A 20360-nucleotide genomic window follows, 5' to 3' on the forward strand; every position below is an offset into this window, starting at 1 on the left:
AGAGGATCACCATTAAACAGGGACGAGAAGCGGGAGGGAAAGGGAGAGAGAAGGGAAATTGCATGGAAATGGAAGGAGACCCTCACTGTTATACACTAGTATGGCAGAATGTAAAAAAGTGGATGTGTAACTGATGTGATTCTGCATTCTGTATAAGGGGTAAAAATGGGAGTTCATAATCCACTTGAATCAAAAGTATGAAATATGATATGTCAAGAGCTTTGTAATGTTTTGAACAACTAATAATAAAGAAAAAGAAAAAAAAAGAAGAATAAAAGAGGACTGAATTAATGGGCTATAAATTTATTGCAAGATCTTATATTACTACTATCTATAATAAAAATTTAGGAAATTATAATAATGTTATATAAGTTTATCAATAATAAATGCAATGAATAGTAAATAACAATTATTTAAAGTGAAAAATACAAAGATAAATAAATGCAACTAAACATACCTTATAAGCCATTTCTACTGCTTCCTTTAATGTCTTATCCTTATGAACCTCCAATTTATTTTCCATCATTACTTGTTTTATAGGATGTGAACAGAATAATTTTATCTAGAAAATGTAAAATATCATTAACTTAGGATCAAGAGTCAAAGCTTAATTGTTTTATAAATAGCATTTTTCCTTATGTCAAAATATTGCCATTAAAAAAAAAATCTAATCTGGCTCATTCTCTTTATATCCATACTTCTCCCTAATTGTAGTAACTCTCTCTTTCTTTTTTTGGTATTGGGGATTCAACCGAGGGGGTGCTTAACCATGGAGCCACATTCCCAGCCTTTTTTATTTTTTATTTGAGACAGGGTCTTGCTAAGTTCCTTAGAGCCTTGCTAAATTGCTGAAGCTGGCCTTGAACTTGTGATCCTCCTGTCTCAGCTTCCCAAGTCCCTGGGATTACAGGTGTGAGGTCTGTGCTCAGCTGAGACTATATCTTAAAATAATTAAAAATGTTAATTTTAAACATTGTATACTTCTTTGTAAGTATGTATCATAATCATTCCAATTCTAAGTAATAATCATTCCTCTAATGATAAATATTCAGGTTGTTTTCAATGATAAAATATCCTCTATGATAAATGTATGGGTCATTTCCAATTTTGGAAAACACCGAGATGAATATGCTTCTATAGTCATGAAGTATCATTTTATTAGGTAATATTTCTATAAGAAAAATTATATAAAAGAATATGAATTTGCTTAAGGTTCTTGATAAATACTATTCATAAAAATTTTAACAATTTTTTAGCAGCATATGAGAATGCCCACCTCTCTGCAGCTTCACCAGCACCAAGCACTGTCATTATGTTACTGAGTTTTTATATATCAAATCAAATCAAATCAATTTTGGTTTTATAGTAGAGTTGGTACTATTTAATGTATAAGTGTCTGTAGATTCAATCAAATGAGTAAGTTATGAGAACTGTTAAGCAAACTTAAATAACACTTTTCAATTAAAAGTAAAATTGATGGAATCTAACCTTGCATGTATTACGCTCAATTTCCCGTTGTCTCTTTTCTTGCTCTTCCAATTCTCTCTCTTTCTGCACCAAGTTTTTAATGTGTTCTGGGTATTCATCCACTTCTAGAAATTCTATCCATAATAAAAACAGGATAAGACAGTGTCAATGAAATTGGGATTCATGCTTTTCTACTATGCTCCCTGTCATATCCTATTACTCTGTACTCATGGAAATGTATTTCAGTTACATTCTTTCCTCAACTTGGAACACAAGCTTATTCTAGGCAAAGATGAAGAGGTATTGCTAGTCAGGCTCATATTTTAAAAAGCCACATATTCATCGAAAATGGCTTCTGACTCCAGGAGACCTTAAGCATGTAAACTAAGATTTTAGAGTGAAAAGGCCCCTCTAAAATTCAGAAACAAAACCATTTCTAATTTCAAATTGTGCCATCACCATCAAATTGTGTGACCTTGGGCAAGTTTATGTCTCCAGACTCAAGTTTCTTTACACCTGAATAGCATCTACCCCACACAATTATTGTCTGGGAGAAAATAAAATTTGATAAATGCCACTGCTATCGTAGTTGCTACTACTACAAATACTACCTATTTGTTATTATTCTGCACTAGTATTATCTTTCCATTGTCCTTGAAGTAATCTTTTAGTTGCTTTCTAACCAAATAAGGCTGAGTGACAAAACTGATACCTTTATCTATTACATTCCTCTCTGCATACTGTCATTTGAAAAATAACCAGTTAAAAGAAAACAGAATACACAAAAATTATTACAAAGACCTATATACAAATTATTTTTTAAGGAAGCTTTTATAACTATTTTAACTTCACATGTAACTCAAAGTAATAATACAAGTATCATTAAATAAGGAGAACAATTGATACCAAAGGATTATGTCTCCATAAAAGGTAAAAATGCAATGGTTTTAGAAATGAGTTATAAATTTAAAATTATTCACTATATGTCATATAGCGCCCTCTGGTGCTTTATAACAAAACTAGAGCTTGGGGAGTAAAGGCTGGATCTATACATAAATTACAAAACTGGGTCAGCCTCCTGGTAGCTTGACCTGGAACAAGTTAATCTTTGATGTACAGTTTCTTTATGATATAGTAAGGATGATTACTTGTGTTCTTAAAACTAAATAGTAAAGTCTACATTAAATTGTTTAATAGTTACTGTATGACAGATCCTAGAATATACTTTTGGTAGAAAGATTATTAAGTTCTAAGCCTTCTATCAGCTGACTCCACAATTTGATGAGGGCTCACAAAAATGTGAACAAAAACACTGTAATGCTAAAGATTCACTAACAGTATGACAGTTTCTAAAAAAGTATGTTGAAATCAAAGGCAGTGATTGTTTTTAATTATAAAATGAATATGGGCAAACACTTCATCTCTGTATATATCTACATATTCATACACAACCCTGTTAACAATATTGCATGAATCAGTCAAAATTAGCAAGAAAAAACAAGAACTGTAATTTTAAAAGCAATTATTACCAATAAGTAAAAAAACAAAAAACAAACAAACAAAAGTATACTTTATATTTAGAATTATTTCTGGGATTCTTACTAACATTAAAATGTATTAAATGAGAAATTATACCCCATTTGATTCCAATGTATGATATGTCAAGATCATTGTATTGTCATGAGTAACTAATAAAAAAATGTAATAAAGGATGCATATTAGAGTCATACAAACTTACTTGCTTTTTAATAAAATAAGCAGAGATACTTCATTCTAGTTCCTAAAAATGTTTCTAGAGTGTTTCAGGTCATCTAGGGATTCTATTTGTTAGATACTAACAAACCCCAAAAGCTTGAAATTGAAAAAAATAATGGCTAAATTTGAGTTTTTATCATATGTAAGATATGAAGCTAAATTCTTAAAATGTTATTTCATTTTTATAACAACCACACAAAATGCTTTTATTAATGCATTTGACAGATGTGTAAAGAAAGATTTTAGAATGGTTAAATAACTTGCTCTAGGACATGCAGCTGGTTGAGTCCTACACAAGTCTGGAATTATTATCACTGTACCAAAGTGCACATAATTAAAAACTTACTGCAAAAATAAATATCCAATTTATTTAAAGAAAAATAAGTGTAACCTTGTTGCTTAATATACTTAAAAATTTTCAATTTTTTTCCAAGTGTTTTTACCACTTACTTTTAAAAAGTCTTTATAATTCTTTCAAGTATTTAAAAAAACCTATTGTTCTATCATTTAAAAATGGTTATGTGGGTTTACAAAACTTGTAAAAGAAATGAGTTTATAGTATAATTAAAATCAAGTCAAATAACTGTAAGTTAACATACTTGCATTTCTTGTTGGATCCTTCAGTCTATATATCAGCATATATGCATTTGTGGAACTAGTAGAAACATAAAAAAGATTAATAGGGACAAAAAGTAACAAATATTCATTTAAAATTGTGGGTTTTTTAATTTCAAACAATTACAAAGCCATACCACTATTCAGACACATTAAAATTTAAAATATTCCAGAAAGAGGAAAGTCTACATTTTTTAAATGACATATTTATGAAAAAATTCTTTATCTCTTCTTGGTAACATAGTAAAGTGTTCAACAAAGCCATGTACTGAAATGAGAACTGTTAGTCAGCAATTTTTTTTTCTGGAAAGAGCCAGAAAGTCTGTGTTATAACTACTCGGAATATGTTCTTGTAGTGTGAAAGCAACAACACAACCTATATAAACAAAAGACTATGTCAGTATTCCAATAAATTTTATTTCTAAAATCTGGAGAAGGGCTGAATTTGGCCCATGGGCTGTGGTTTACAACCCAGGGGTTAATATTTGAGAACAAATACTTGGAGAAGCTAGAATTAATTTAAACTTATGAACACTAAAAATTACCTTGCAAAAGCACTGGAATAATATCCTCTGCTTCCCGAAGATCCACCATGTGTTTTCTTAATGTCTTCTTGTGTTATCTAAAAAGTTGTTATATTATTTTGTTTTGTAAAATCTATGGCACCATTAAATTAAGGCCAATATATAATCCAATCTATTAATTAGAGAGTTAAATGCTACCCAGATCCTTAAGAGGAACTAGATATCAATTAAAAAGGAACTAGATATCAATTTAAAAATTTAATGATAATTAGTGGCTGTTTACCAGCCAGTCAGTTCTAGTGTTCCTAAAGACATATGAAGCACAAGGAACACATGAGAAGGCTCAGGGCAAAAGAAAAATTAGTAGTCTATCTTGGGAAACATTCACAAGCTCAAACAAAACAAAGAACTACAATAAGCAAAAGCAAGAAATTTACTGAAAATGAAAAACTTATTTGAAGCAGGTCTTGAGATAACATCATTATACAGATATTTCCATTTTAAATAAACCCTATTGTTGGTAAGAAATACCCCTACTCCTGCCTTTCAGAGCACTAATCTGAAAGGACGCCTTACCCGGCTAACATGTTGATCATTGAAGCTGTACCACTGTTCATCACTGAACGACTTTATACAAGCATAATAATGACCACCAGCAGCACTCCCCGAATGAACCATAACAGAGAAAAGCTCATAGATCAAGGAATTCTGAGGGAGGAAAAAAAACAAAAGTAATTCAGAGAGGAAAACCACAAAACCCTTATTTGACTATTTCCTTATCTCTATTAACATATAGAGATATTGATATTGTCTTACCTATCATTGGTTAACTCTTCCCTAAGATAAAATTAAAATGACAAGTCACCAAAAAATTTTATATCTCACAAATTTTACTCGGTGTATTCCTTCACATTTTAATTTTACGATAACCTTTGGAACTATATTTATCTATAAATATAAACTTAGGTAAAAAAATTAAAGAACATTCTGAAATTAGAAGCACCAGCTAAGTACAATTTTTAACATGCACAGTGAACATCAAGAAATCTCATATGAAATACTGGTTTTTTATTCAAATAAGATTCTATTTCCTTTACAAAAGAGCTAAGAGCTATAATTATTTGGAACATTTTCTAATGTATTTATGTAGTATCTGTGATAGAATGATCTGTTAATCTGACATCTCTCCCTTATATTAAGAATGAATTCTGAATTCTATCATATCTATAATAAAATTATTTCTTAATAATGTCCTCTTCAGTTAACAATTCTTCACAGAAGGACAGACTATTAAAGCAGTGTTGAAGTTGTTTTTGAAAGAAAATAGAAATAAAGGGATTTATTTTAAAAAGAGATGATTTACAAATGAATTGCCTTATATTTATGGCTATCATTTCTTTCAGCAGCCCAGACACTTCACAGGTCCAAAGATACTTGGAGATACTACAGATCTTGCAGACCAGTAATTCTTTTACAAAAGGGACAGGAAGGAAGATGGAAATAAAAGCAAGGTAAAAAGGTTAAAAAGGCAATTTGATATGAGAAGATTCCCCAGCTGCTACCAAGCGAATTTTTTTTAAAAAGTTCTTTTTAGATATACATGATAAGAGTGTATTTTGACATTCTACATACATGGACTCCAACTTATTCTAATTAGGATCCCATTCTTGTGGCTGGTTGAACATGATATGGAGTTTTACTGGTTGTGCATTCGTATATGAACATAGGAAAGTTGTCTGGTTTTACTATCTTCCCCATTTCTATCGTCCCTTCCCTTCATTCAACTTCTATTCTCCACCTCTCCCTCATTGTGTGTTATTAACTTTTCTACAAGAACTAGAGCTTCTCTTATCCACGTCCCCCCTTCTTCTTTTTTCTTTTCTTTTTTTTAATATATATTTTTTTTACATTTAGGCCCTGAGGATAGAACCCAGGGCCTCGCACGTGCTAGGCAAGCGCTCTACTGCTGAGCCACAACCCCAGCCCCTTCTTTTTTCTTTTTTGCAGTACTGGGGATTGAACCCAGGTCCTCACATGTGAGGCAGGCACTCTACCACTAAGCTATTAAAGCCCCAGCCCTAATTCTTTAAGAAAAGGCATTTTTGCCTCTGAGAAGTCTCATAACATTCAGTTTATCTTAAATAACTTTAAACTGACTATTTTAGAACAAATTTTGATTATGCCTGAAAACTTCCTTGTGTAGTTAAATTTTATTTCTAAAACTAAGATTTACCATAGTGACAGAGGTTTCAGAATTTACCTGCAATCCAGAATTTGTTTTTAAAGCACTAAACTTATGAAATGCAAAACTATACGTAATTTATCATCATAGGTTTTTCATGCATCAGATCTTTTAAAAATTACCTTTTGAAAGTGTGAATAAACAGATTAAAATTCCCTTAAAAGAATGTGAGATGAGACAAACTCTGGATGCAATTGAATGATATGAATAATATTTTATGATATGTAGACACCTTTAAAACCTGCATCTATACATTTTAAAAGTTTCATTATAATTAGCAAAGTCAAAATATAATTATTTCCTTAGAAAATTCTGAAGGTAGAAAATTATAGATAACAAAGGTACACTGATACACTGAATCGCCTTCCAAATCAGAATTACATAAACATACATATATAAATAAAAGATATCTATCTATCATAAACCAAATAAATATACAAACATAAACAAAAGATAATATGGTCTATATGAAAGAGTAAGAGTTCTTAAGAGCAGTACTTTTAGTTCCAAGTCAAACTTGATTGCTAAGAGGTAGAAAGGGGGGTTGGGGCTGTAGATCAGTGGAAAAGCACTTCCCTCAAATGTCTGAGGCACTGGGTTTGATCCTCAGAGTCAAATAAAAATAAATGAGATACTATGTGTCCATCTACAACTAAAAAAAAAATACATGTTAAAAAAAGTAGAAAGGAGACTAAGAGTGATTTTATCAAAATGTAGAATGATAATTTGTAAATAAAATTACATAAAAACATATCTATTATTCTATTTTAATGTTAACAAAATGATAGATTCTCTTAAATAAAATAAAAAGGGTATAAAACTTCAAACACAGTACTGGCAAACAAATTTACAAATTTCTAGATTTGAGTAGAACAACAGAAAAGATCTAGTCCAAATTCCTCCAAAATGTGCCAAAAGAGAGGCACAGAGACTAAATGATTTGCCCGAAGTGATATAGCTTGCTACTCTCAATGTCAGAATTAAAGCCTGGGATTATTTGAACTTCTCATATTGAGGTCCAATAGTGAACATTTTAAGCTTTGTGGGTCATACGATGTTTGCCACAACTACTCAGTTCTTGTTAAGGCACTATACAAGACATAGACAATATGTAAACAATGGAAATGGCTTGTTCCAATAAAACTATACTCACAAAAACAGTGAGCACCAAATGACAGAAATGGAAGTTCAGAAAACACCAAGCAGAATAAATCACTAACCCCTCTCACAAAACAAACAAACAAACAAATAAATAAACCCACAAAAGATTTTTCACATTTAGGCTTATCATATTCAAACTGCATAAAACCAAAAACAAAGAGAAAAAAGTCTTCAAAGGAGCCAAAAGGGAAGTAGCATCTTACCTCAAGAAGAACCAAGATAAGAATTACAGCATACTTTTCATTATAAAGCATGCAAGCAAGAAGAGGATAGTGAAATATTTTAAATGTTGAAGAAAAATATTACCAGCAGTCTAGAATAATATGTTCAGAAAAATAATTCTTCAAAAGTGAAGGAAACTGGATAGAAATCAGTTAAAAAGAAAAGTAAAAAAATCTCACAAATATGAGGACATTTAAAAACAAAGAATCAAAGAGTCACGTAAGAAATTAGAAAAAAATCTCAATAAAAATGAAAACAATACCTAAATATATCAAAACATATGGATGTATAACTAGTAAGGAGATTAGATTACTTCACTGGTGAAGTCTACCAAACATTTGAGGAAGAAATATTCCAATTCTCTAAAATCACTTCCAAAATGAGGGAACACTTCGTAATTCTTTCTATGAGCCCAACATTACTTAAACAAGATAAACATTTTACAAGACTGGAAAGCTACACACCTATGCCTCTCATGAAAACAGATACAAAATCTATAACATACTAGCAAATTAAATTCATCAATGTCTAAAAAGAATTACATATCACAACAAAATAGGATTTGTTCCAGTTAAATAAAACTAATTCAATATTAGAAAATTAACCAATGGAATTCAAGATCAATGTATCTAATCCCCATGACAAAACAAATAAAAAACCACTAAACAAACGAGGAATAAATGGCAAACCTCCTTAATATGACAACGAATACCCACAAAAAATGTAGAGCCAATATCATACTTAATGGTATGAGACAGAAAGCTTTCTCCCTAAAGTATGGAGAAGGCAAGGATGGGGTCTCTCAACACCCCTAGTTAATGCTGTAGTATTAGAAGGCTTACTAAGTACAATAAGACAAGAAAAAGGCATACGTATTGAAAAGGAAGAAATTAATCTGCCTTAATTTGCAGATGATATGAATATTCAGAAAAACAGGCCGATGGCTAGATTGGGCTCTTAAATCATAGTTTACCAACTTTTACAACAATGCAAGGTTCTTTACATTAAGTCATATATCCACTTATCCATTATACAACAATTCCTATTCATCTATCTGTGGTGAAGGAGGTAATTTAAAAAGGCAAAGATAATAATGATCATCACATTCAATCATCACTAATTACCCCATGCCCTCTCCCTTCTCCTCCCACCTCTCTGCCCTATCCAGAGTTTGTCTATTCCTCCCATGCTCTCTCTCCCTATCCCACCATGAATCAGCCTCCTTATATCACAGAAAATATTCGGCATTGGTTTTAGTCTCTTTTATTGTTGAGTAATATTCCATTGTACATATGCCACATTTTTTTTTTTATCCATCTATTGATGGGTATCTAGGTTGGTTCCACATCTAGCTACTGTGAATTGTGCTGCTATAAACATTGATGTGGCTGTGCCCCTGTAGTATGCTGTTTTTATGTCCTTTGGGTATAGACTGAGGAGAGGGACAGCTGGGTCAAATGACGGTTCCATTCCCAGTTTTCCAAGAAATCTCCATACTGCTTTCCATATTGGCTACACCAATTTGCAGTCCCACCAGCAGTATATGAGTGTACCTTTTTTCCCACATCCTTACCAATACTTATTGTTGTTTGTATGCATAATAGCTACCATTCTGACTGGAGTGCATTTCTCTAAGTGCTAGTGATAATGAACATTTTTTCGTGTGTTTGTTGACTGATTGTACATCAACTTCTGAGAAGTGTCTCTTCAGGTCCTTGGCCCATTTATTGATTGGGTTATTTGTGGTTTTTTGGTGTCTAGCTTTTTGAGTTCTTTATATACCCTAGTGATTCGTGATCTATTTGATGTATGAGGGGTAAAGATTTGCTCCCAAGATGTAGGTTCTCTAATATATGTAATAAGAATTATAATGCATTCTGCTGTTATATATACTGTTATATATAAATTTAAAAATAAATAAATAAAAAATACTAAGCCAGGCACAATGGAGCATGCCTGCAATCTCAGCTACTTGGGAGGCTGAGGGAGGAGGATCTCAAGTTCAAGGCCAATCTGGGCAATTTGGCAAGATTCTGTCTCAAAACAAATACATAAAATGGGCTAAGGGTGTAGCTCAGTGGTAAAGTGCTAGTCTAGCATGTGTAAGGACCTGGGTTCCATCTCCAGTACTGAAAAAATAAAAAAATACGTAAATAAAAACTGAAATAAAACAAAAAAGGCAAAGAGTAATGGTGACAGAGATGAGAATGATGGCCTTGATCTAGTAACAGATTTATTCTAGTAAAACCCCATTCTTAAATACTGATCCCAAATCTCTATATTTAATATGACTCTTTTAAGATTTGAGACTTCAAGTGATTTATTATTCACACCATGAACAAGACATTTTTACCTGAAATTCTTCCCTCAATAAAGCAGAATACATGAATGTGAAAGAAATGGTTTGATAAAACCTTAAAATCATTCACATAGAACAAAGAAAATCCTATCCCAGAGATTATCCAGATCTATGGTTTTCAAATTATAATCCATGGAACTATATCATTTTCCAAAAGTGTCTAAGGACTATTATGGGAGAGTAAAAAAGACTGAGAGCCTTGAATTTCTGCTACCTCTAAAAGATCAATTCTGTTATTAACTCTTTCAGAAGTATTCCTATGGCCAGGATTTTTCAAATCAACAGATTAAGTCCAACACTTTCATTTTGCAATATGAGAAAACTCAGATGATATATAAGGTTTGCTGACTTGCTACAATGTTTAAGGCAGAGCCGGTACTAGGATCTTGGTTTCCTGGTTGTTAAGCATCCTTTCTTTTGGGGGGAAGAGTGGAGGGTAGCGGGGTGAGGAGGATAGTTTATAGATCAGTCTCCCAAAAATTAATGCCCCCCCTATAAGTAGGTTTTTTCTAAGTTTAATTATGATCTTATACACATGCACATGTACACAGAAAACTAACAACTTTAAGAAGTCTTAATTTTTAAAAATGAAACTTTCAAAGAGTGTGATTCAAAACAGCTACACAATTGTAAAGAAACTCAGAGATTATTTTCTCTTAAATAAAAAAACAAGGAGCTGAAGTGTAGCTCCATATTAGAGCACTTAACCAGAAGCATAAGGCCCTGGTTCAATCCCCAGAACCAAAAGCAAAACCCAGAAACTATGAAAGGTACCTTTTCAAGTCCAGGTTTTGAAATCTTTTCAGTTCCACTATTGCTCTCAAGGCAGATTCCTTCATCAACACCATCATCATTGGAGAAATCATTGCTCATCTGATCACTATGACAACTACCTTCATTTTCTGCTCCACTATCAGTGCAACTTTCAGTCTGAGGAGATTTCTTAATAAAACAAAATTATCTTAAAATTATAAGCCAAATAAAGGAAAATATATTCATCAAAACTTCTTACCTACATTCTAACGTTTTCACATAATTTAACATATCCTTAATAATAAAAGTATGTAAGTAAATTTCTCTTAAATTCAGATTTAAGTAAAATTAAACAACTAAAAAGAGTACTTTAATAGCATTTCTATCTTAAAATTTGAATGACAAATTAGTGATTCAGAATTCTATTAAACCCCATTTATGTTTATTATTGCATAGTATAAAATTATCAATTCTTTCAGCACAATTCATAAAAGCAAAGAAACTAAGCTCCAAACTGAGCTCCATCTGTTTTCAAATCCCAGGAGAGTATCTTCTCTTTTTTTGAACAAAAAGTCCAATTCAGTTTATCACTGTTAGGTATTATAGGTAATTAGAAAAACAAGACATCATATCTATCCTCAGAATTTTATATTCTGATGTACAACAGGCAGAAATAACTTTTTATGTTTTTTTAAAAAATCACATTCACACAAATTTAACTGAATAATTCTTAGAAATTCCCAAATCACCCTTTTCTTTAATATTTTATGGACATACCAAATGTTTTTATTTCAATAGTTTGAGAATTTTCTAAGATACAGACTCTTGGTATGTATACGGCATTGCACAGAAGTTCTAGAATCAACTAAGCAGTAAGTAACAAATTTTTCCTCATGAATATTGTAGGAACTGCATCTAGTATGCAGTCTGTTTCCCTCAAGAAACTCTGGTTAAAAGAAAAATGGTAGTGAAAACCAATTTCAGAACTTTAAGTCAAAAGAGATCATTTCTGAAACTACCCCAACTAAGCCAAAATATTTCTTCTCTGGAGAACTCTACCTAGAATTTCCTTGTAAGAACCTACCAAACTTTATATCTAGGTTAAAAGAAATACATTAAGTACATTTAAAACATGGATCTAATACACATCTATATTTAAGTAAAAATTCTACAAAGATTATATCTCCTTTGAAAAATTAGCATATTTCTTGTAGCTATTCTAATTAAAAAGTGTTGGAGACACTATTTTAAATTAAGCCTTTAAAAAGTTATCTGGCCAATTACCATTTAAGAAACATCTACTTCATCTAAGGCATCATCACACAATAGCTATAAAAAATTATTATCCTTCAGATTAGGAAAATGAGGCTCAGAAAAGTTATGTCAATTATCCAAGGTCAAGAAGCTGGCAAGAAGACAAGGATTTGAACTGACATCTAGTCTGGTTTTTTTGGTGGTATTGGGGATTGAACCCAGCGCCTTGCACATGATAGGCAAGCACTCTATACTGATCTACATCTTCAGCCCTTTTTAAGTTTTATTTTAAGACAGTGTCTCAGTAAGTTGTCCAAGCTTAAAATTCTCCTGCCTCAGTCTCCTCCTAAGTAGCTAGGATTACAGGCTTTGAACTGACATCCACTAAACCCAAAATATGTGCTCTTCTATACAATACTGCCTCCTGGTGCTTAAGAGTACTAAATAAAACTTGATAAATGTTTAAAATTATTTTTGAGCTCCTAAGAAAAGGCATTTTTTAATAAATATAGCAATCAATTTAAACCAGAAAAAGATGTTTCATGGTAGTTTTGAAAACACAAAAAAGATTTATCACTATAACCACTATGCTAAATGATCATACATATTTCACAAAATACAATCAAAAGAGTTTTGAAAAGAACAGAGTGGGATACTATATATCTTTTACTAAATAACGCTAGAGAATTCTGGGAGGTCAATGAGTAGAAAGAAACTGATGATCATTTCATGTGTATGGTATAGTCCCAGGATCAACCTATTTAAGTAAAGCTTTTTAAAAACAACTAATTAAAAAAGAAAAATAGAACACTTTGCATTTCATATCTTTTTAACCTAATTAACTTAAGAGCTAGCAAACCTTAAGTGAAAATAACTCAGATATTCTGTTTAATACAAGAAATTAAATTCATGCCACTTAAGTTTTCTTTATTCATTCATTCATATATATTTGTTCCATGTTTAGTATATATCAGAAACAAAAAGCCCACTGGCAGACTATTTCAATAACTAAGAAATTATGAAATGATTACTCACGATCAAGAAAAAATTTCAGAGGTGAAATTCTTATTGTCTTTTCAAAGAGTTATCATAAATTACTTTGACAAACAAGAATATCTGATATGTAGTTTTTGGTGGTCAGGAAAAGTTTATACAAAGGTAATCTGTTTTTTTTTTTAATAGAAGTTTACATTAGAAAATAAGAAAAGCTTTTATCAAGGTGACCATCTAAATGGCATCTACTCTTAATTTACTTCAAACAGCTCTTTCAAAAGCATGTGTAACTAAAGTCAATTTATGAGAAATATTTTATAACAAGGAAATATAATAAACATTTACCTCATCTTCAACGTCAATAAATGTACTCATATCTAACTCCTCAGGAAATGTCATCCGATCATTTAATTTAATCCTATGCATGGTTGTATAATCAAAATCAAATCTTTTCAACTGTAAGGTCAGAAGATAAGGGAAATGCAAAAACCGAAGGCCCTAAAAAGAAACAAAAAGGACTCTATTGGATATTGAATATTATCTCAAGTAATTAAGAACTAATCTCTATGTGGCATTTACCTTTCGAGCATCACACTTCTTCTTACAACGTTCACAAAAATACTGATTTGGGCCATCCAGGATCTCTGGCTGAATAAATGCATGCAATGCTTCTTCCTGGTTAGAAAAAAATAAAATTATTTTATAATTACTTATAATGTAAACAAAAATTCCTAAATATAAAAACTCTGGAATTATCAAAATAGTTGATAAGTAGAACAATTGGAAAATTAGGACCACAAATTACATCAAGGGAAAAAAGTTTTCAATAGGAAAATAATGTATCACTATAAAACTTAAATTTAAAAATAGTATTTCTTTTTGCACAAAACTTATTTTTCTTTGTACTGCATATCAGTCATTTCTACCTATATTTTAGTGACTTTACATTGTGGTATTTGGCTAAATAACCTAAAACAAAATCTTGATCTTTACATTAAAAAGTAATTCTATACTTCTTAGAAATGTAATCTTATAATAGAACTTTTTAAAACTGTACAGTAAATAACATTGTCCTCTGAAAAATTCACACCATCCAAATGCTTAAAAATCATATAATCATCCGTAAACAAAAGAGTAAGGATCAAAAAGTAATCTCCTATTGCACTAGATATAAAGACTGAAAACCATGGTGAAGTCTCACTGCATGTGAGATACTGCATTGGAAAAGGTATAAAAGTTCCTGAATTTTTCACCCAGTAGAACCATGTGATTTTTTTCTTCTCTGTAACAAACAGAAGCAAGAAACTCACTATAAATACTACTGAATAATCAAGAGACATAAAATCATTTTTAATCACTGGCTTTTCATGATTAAAAACTTAGTAAATATAGCATATGAAGATTGGGTACACAATCTCAAATTTCATTTGATGTTCTCTTTTCTTCACCTATATTTATTACATATGAAGAAAAAAAAAGAATCATTATGACAAAGTATCTTTAAAACTTCTTTCTGTTAACACAGAACAAGTTGTTCCTCAAAAATAAATAAAGGAACTTAATCTAGTAACACAGATTTAGTTGCAAAATAGCCAGCAAGACTTATCAAACTACTATCCACATATTATTTGACGTACATCACTTTGGAACAAGATAAAAATATGAAAAAATATCCAAAGGCTTTTAAATTCATCCCAACTTTTATATTATTCTCATACCAGAAAGAAGCATTAAGAAGGGAGAAAAAAACAAATAGTAGGGTTTTTCCACATGTCCAAGCATTTTACCGGAAGTCATATGAAGGGGTACACTTAGAAAACAATTTTTTTCACCGTCTCTAAAGCATATTTTAAGAATGCAGATAGGTAAATGCTGTAAATACCTAACAGAGGAAAAAAATAGCTTTCAAAGACATCACACTTAAGGTTAAAATGAACTGATGCCAAATTTGCCAGGCTTTTTAAACACAAGTAATTTGAACTGGTAAAACAATGTCTAAAAAAGGTGGCAGGGGGTGGCGGAATTTGAGAAAGTTATGTTACTTAAATTCTACTTTTCTAAATTAATGTGCGTACTGGTCCCTGTTTATGGTTCATAGATAGGGAGAGACTAGAGAACACTCAAATATTCTACGAAACTCATCAACTTTTTAAAAATTGTGTTGCCTTTGCCTCATTCCCCTTCCAACCCAGCATTATTATGTATTTTTTTCTGAACCATTTCAGAATTTTACCTCGATACCTCAGTGATTTTTTTTTACATAAATAGTAGTTATCAAACTTAAGGAAATTTAATAATGACAATGTACTTTTGTCAGTCTATTTTCCAATTCTACCAATTACCCTACCAATGCCCTTTGTAGCATTTCTCTCCATGTAGTACAGAATCTCATCCAGGGTCACAGACTACCTGTCTCTTCAGATTTAATATGAAACAGTTCCAAAGCCTACTTTTTTTCATGACACCGATATTTTTTGAAGAACAGAGACCAGTTATTTTACAAAACATTCTACAGTTTGGGTTTGCCTGATATTATTCACTTCAGATTAATTTTATACATTCCTTGCCAGATTACTACTACAAGGGTTAAACTTTGCACCTTTTATTTTAGGCATTCAGAAGACTTTTTGCCTAAACCAAATTTTAATGATGTCTGCTTGAAAATTTTAATAACCAATTTAAGCCCATTCATATTGATTCGACTATGTCTAGTTTTATCTCAGTCATTATTATATAATTATTACATGTATATTTCCTATGTTCCTTACTTTTTTTTTCTTTTTAAACATTTTCTTTGGAATTTAGCAAATTTAGGGATTTTGCTCTAGAGTTGCTTTTGCCTTTATACTTTTGTTAATGCTCTTAATTCCTTCTGTTCCTCTATTAGTCTTCATCTTAAACTTTTTTTCTGGTCTGCCAGTTTTAAGTATCCTTTGTCTTTATCCACATAAATGTGTGAACTTATTCTAGTTTTACTTTCTCCCCTTTCTAAATGTGATATTCTTTACAGTTTGTCCAATATATATGACATTCCATATTTCTATTCTACCTATGTCCCCACCCTTGATTTATTTAGTCTTAATTTTACAATTCAGTGTATTGAGTACTAACAGTTCTTTTGCTGAAGTTTCTCCACTGATCTTTCGGCTGGATTAGGCTCATCTGCTAATAAACACAATGGCTCATGAATACAATATCCAATCAGTTCTAGAATGTTCAAATTCACTTTTTTCTTACCACCGTAACTGAAGAAAAACTCAGCTTGATATCAAATATCAATTGATATTTCTGCATCTCAGATTTCATTGTTCTGGGTCAATTTTTCCAGGTACACGGTGGGTCCTTTTAAAGATGTAGTTAATATATTCCTCATTCCCAGAAAGTTTTTTTGAATCATAATTTAACCATTACTTCTGTTGCAAGATTTTTCTTTTTCACACAATTCCATTAACTGGAGCTCCTTTGCTGATCTTCTCGTTTACTTTTTCCTGAGATCTTTTTTTGCTTCTTCATCTCATTTTCATTGAATGTCCTTCAGATTTTCACTCTTGATTATTTTGTAATTTATTCCTCCTTTTAAGACAGTTTTCTTTTCTTCAATTTCTTTCTGAGTTTGATATACTCTTGCTGCATTTCTTCCTTTTTTTTCACTCATTTCTTTCCTTGAATACCAAGTTTTGGTTTGCTAGTTTGTGAAGAGCTATGGTTTGAATATGGTTTGTTCCCTCCAAGACTCATGCTGACATTTAATCTCCATTTCAAGGTATGAAGAAGGAAGCTCAATTACCTATGGTGTTATAAGGTGGGGATTTTGGAAGGTGATCAGGTTTAGGTAGGGTCATCAGGGTGAAGCCCCATGACTGAATACTGAGGCTTCTTAAAAGAAAGACCAGCAGTGTTTCTTGTTGTGCACCATGTAATACCCCACGCTGCCTGGGAACTCTGCTAGCAAGAAGGCCATCACTTGATGCAACCCCTCACCCTGAACCAGAAGTGAGCCAAAATAAACCTCTAGTCTTGGTAACTTACCCTGTCTGTGGAGCTGTTATTAGCAACAGAAAATGTACTGAGACAGAATACTCAAGAGTATTGAGTTACAGCATTCTAATTCTGTTATTTTCCTTAAGTCAGGTTTTTTATTTTTTTTTTGGTGAGTGTGTGGGTACTGAGAATTGAACCCAGGGGCTCCATTGAACTACTTCACCAGTCCTTTTTAAGACGGGATCTCACTAAATTGCTAAGGCTGTGTAGTTGGACACAAACCTTTATTTTATTTGTCTATTTTTAATGTGGTGCTGAGAATCGAAGCCAGGGCCTCACACGTGTAATCCTGTTGCCTCAGCCTCCCTAGTTGCTGGGATTACAGGTGTGCTTCACTGTGCCTAGGTGTAATACTTTTTTCTATGTTGTTTAGTTCCAGTTGCTAATGTTTTGGTAACAATTTTCTTATATGCGTGAAAAATTCTCTCTCTCTCACATACACACTCACACACAGACACGCACACACACAGAGTCTTTGGCTTAGTATCAGGATAACAGCAGCTTCATAAAACAAACTGAGAAGAATTCTGACCTTTCTATTTTTGAAAGAGATTGGTAAAACTGGTATTCAGTGTTCTTAAAATGTGTGGTACAAATATCCAGTGAAACAATTCAGATTTGTAGACTTCCTTTTCAAGAGATTTCTAATTATGAATTTAATTTGCTTAATATTTATGGGGGTATTCAAATTATCTAATTCATATTGGTTGAGTTACAGCTTGTGCTTCTGAAGGTATTGGTTCATTTTAGCTAATAAACTAGGCTGTCAAATTTCTGTGTGCAGAGTTGTTCATTATACTACTCCCTTTTATATCACTTTGGTATCTATAAGATCTGCAGTGATATATCCTTTTCATTTCCCAAACTGGAAATTTCATTTCTCTGCTACAGGTTTCAAAACTTACTGAATTTTTCAAAGAATCAGTTCTTATTAATTTTCTATACTATTTCCCATTTTAAATGTCACTGATTTCAACTACTTTGTTTTTTTGTCATTCCCTCTAGTGTTTTAAGATTTTTTTGGCTCTTCTTTTCCTGGGTTTGGTGAACTCTTAAGATTATTGACTTTAAACTTTTCCACTTTTAAAATTAAACTTTCAATACTATAAATTTTCCAACACTGATTTAGCTGCCTGAAATTTGGTATCTTTTCATATTCATTTAGTTCAAAGTATTTTTTTATATTTCCTCTTTGACCCATGGATTATTTAGAAGTATGTTGCTTAGCCTTCACATTTTGGTGATGTCTGTGTTTTCTGTTAGTGATGTCTATTCTGATACCATTGTGGTTGGAAATCATGTACACTATGATTTTCTTTTAAATTTGTTGAGGTTTGTTTTATAGCCCAGAGTAGATCTATCTTTCAAGGCACTTGAATGTATACTCTGCTTACTGGATAGAGCATTTTAAAAATGTCAACTAGATCCTGTTGGATAATGGTGGTATTGAGTTCTTCAGTAACTGCTATTTCTGTTTAGTCATCCTATCAATCAATTGGTAAGAGTGGGTAGTAAAGTCTGCAACTATAATTGTAGATTTTCAGTTCTGGTGGTTTTTGCCTCACATACTTTGTAGCTCTGTCACCTGGTTTATACAAACTTAGAATTGTTCTCTTGATGAACTGACTTTTTTTTTAATATTTATTTTTAGTTGTAGTTGGACACAAACCTTTATTTTATTTGTCTATTTTTAATGTGGTGCTGAGAATCGAACCCAGGGCCTCGCACGTGCTAGGCGAGTGCTCTACTGCTGAGCCATAACCCCAGCCTAGTAGACTGACTTTATTAAAACAAGATAATGCCCCCCGACTACAGTAATTTTCTTTTCTTTAAAATCTACTTTATTTGATACCAGTATAGCTATTCCTGATTTCTTCTGATTAATATTTGCATGTTGTATCACTTTTCATCCTTTTACTTTCTGCCTTTACCAAATATATTTAAAAGGCATTTCTTGTACATAGCCTATTACTGTGTCACTTTTTAAACATATGTTGCTCATCTCTGCCTTTCAATTGGTATATTTACACCATCTATATGTGCCATTTTGGTTTTTGTTTCATGGTTATTTTTATTTACTTTCTTCTATCATCCCAAGGGCTACCTGAACATTTTTTAAAATTATACTTTATTTATACAGAAAATTTACAGTGGTTTTGAGCATACCTCTTTTTCAGTGGTTGCTCTAATTATTAATATTTTGTGTGTATTTAAGAAAAATCTGACTAGTCAGTTGGTGCCATTCTTTTATCAGTTTAAGTATAGAAATGTTACCTCCCTTTATGTCTTTAGACCCGACCTAATTTACGATAAACTTGTCTTAAATATTTCACTAAACACATTGAGAATCATATCAGATAGTATCGGAATTTTGGACTAATCAAACCTAATTTGGAAAACTCAGTAAGGAAAGAAACCTACAATATTGATTCACATTTTTGCATACCTTGTTCATTCTTCCTTTCTGATGTTCCAAGACGTCTTCCTCTTATAATTTTCTTTCTATTTAGAGACCTGTCTAAACCATTTTTCTTTTTTAAGAACATGTCTGCCGCTAACAAACTCTCCCAGTTCCCCTCATCTGAGAATGTCTTGATTGTCTCTTCATTCTTGAAGAATATTTTCACTGGGTGTAATACTTTTGCTGACAGTTCTTTTCTTCTGACACTTGAAAAAATGTGCCCCTTCCTTCTGGCCTCCATAGTTTTTGATGAAAATGTGCTTATGAGAAATCAGAGAGCTTTTCATCTATAAGAAAGGCATGTTTTCTCTCTTGCTAGTTTTCAGACATTTTCTTTAAGTTTCCAGAAGACTGCTACAGCTGAACTTAATGCACAGTTCTTTTGGTTTATACTGTTTGGGGTTCATTAGCTCCTTGGATCTAAAGGTCTGTGCCTTTTGCCAAATTCAGGAAGTTTTTGGCCACTATTTCTTTGAGTACTTTTTTCCTCTCCTCCCAGTACTCCAATGCCAC

The 20360-nt window shown here is 31.9% G+C and overlaps 1 protein-coding gene across 3 annotated transcripts in view; it reads right to left on the reverse strand.

The window, feature by feature from the left end:
• Window positions 1-20360, reverse strand: part of Usp47 (ubiquitin specific peptidase 47) — a 111900-nt gene that overhangs the window by 31505 nt on the left and 60035 nt on the right. For all 3 annotated transcript variants that reach the window (XM_078046481.1, XM_078046482.1, XM_005326794.5), the window contains exons 9-16: window positions 13925-14020; window positions 13691-13843; window positions 11120-11287; window positions 4938-5069; window positions 4383-4459; window positions 3822-3877; window positions 1489-1601; window positions 458-562 (exon numbers count right to left, since the gene is read on the reverse strand). In XM_078046481.1, the coding sequence (XP_077902607.1) occupies window positions 458-562; window positions 1489-1601; window positions 3822-3877; window positions 4383-4459; window positions 4938-5069; window positions 11120-11287; window positions 13691-13843; window positions 13925-14020 (900 nt within the window). The remainder of the gene's footprint in view (window positions 1-457; window positions 563-1488; window positions 1602-3821; window positions 3878-4382; window positions 4460-4937; window positions 5070-11119; window positions 11288-13690; window positions 13844-13924; window positions 14021-20360) is intronic.

This window comes from Ictidomys tridecemlineatus, chromosome 4 (genome assembly GCF_052094955.1).
Source record: "Ictidomys tridecemlineatus isolate mIctTri1 chromosome 4, mIctTri1.hap1, whole genome shotgun sequence".
Taxonomy (NCBI): Eukaryota; Metazoa; Chordata; class Mammalia; order Rodentia; family Sciuridae; genus Ictidomys; species Ictidomys tridecemlineatus.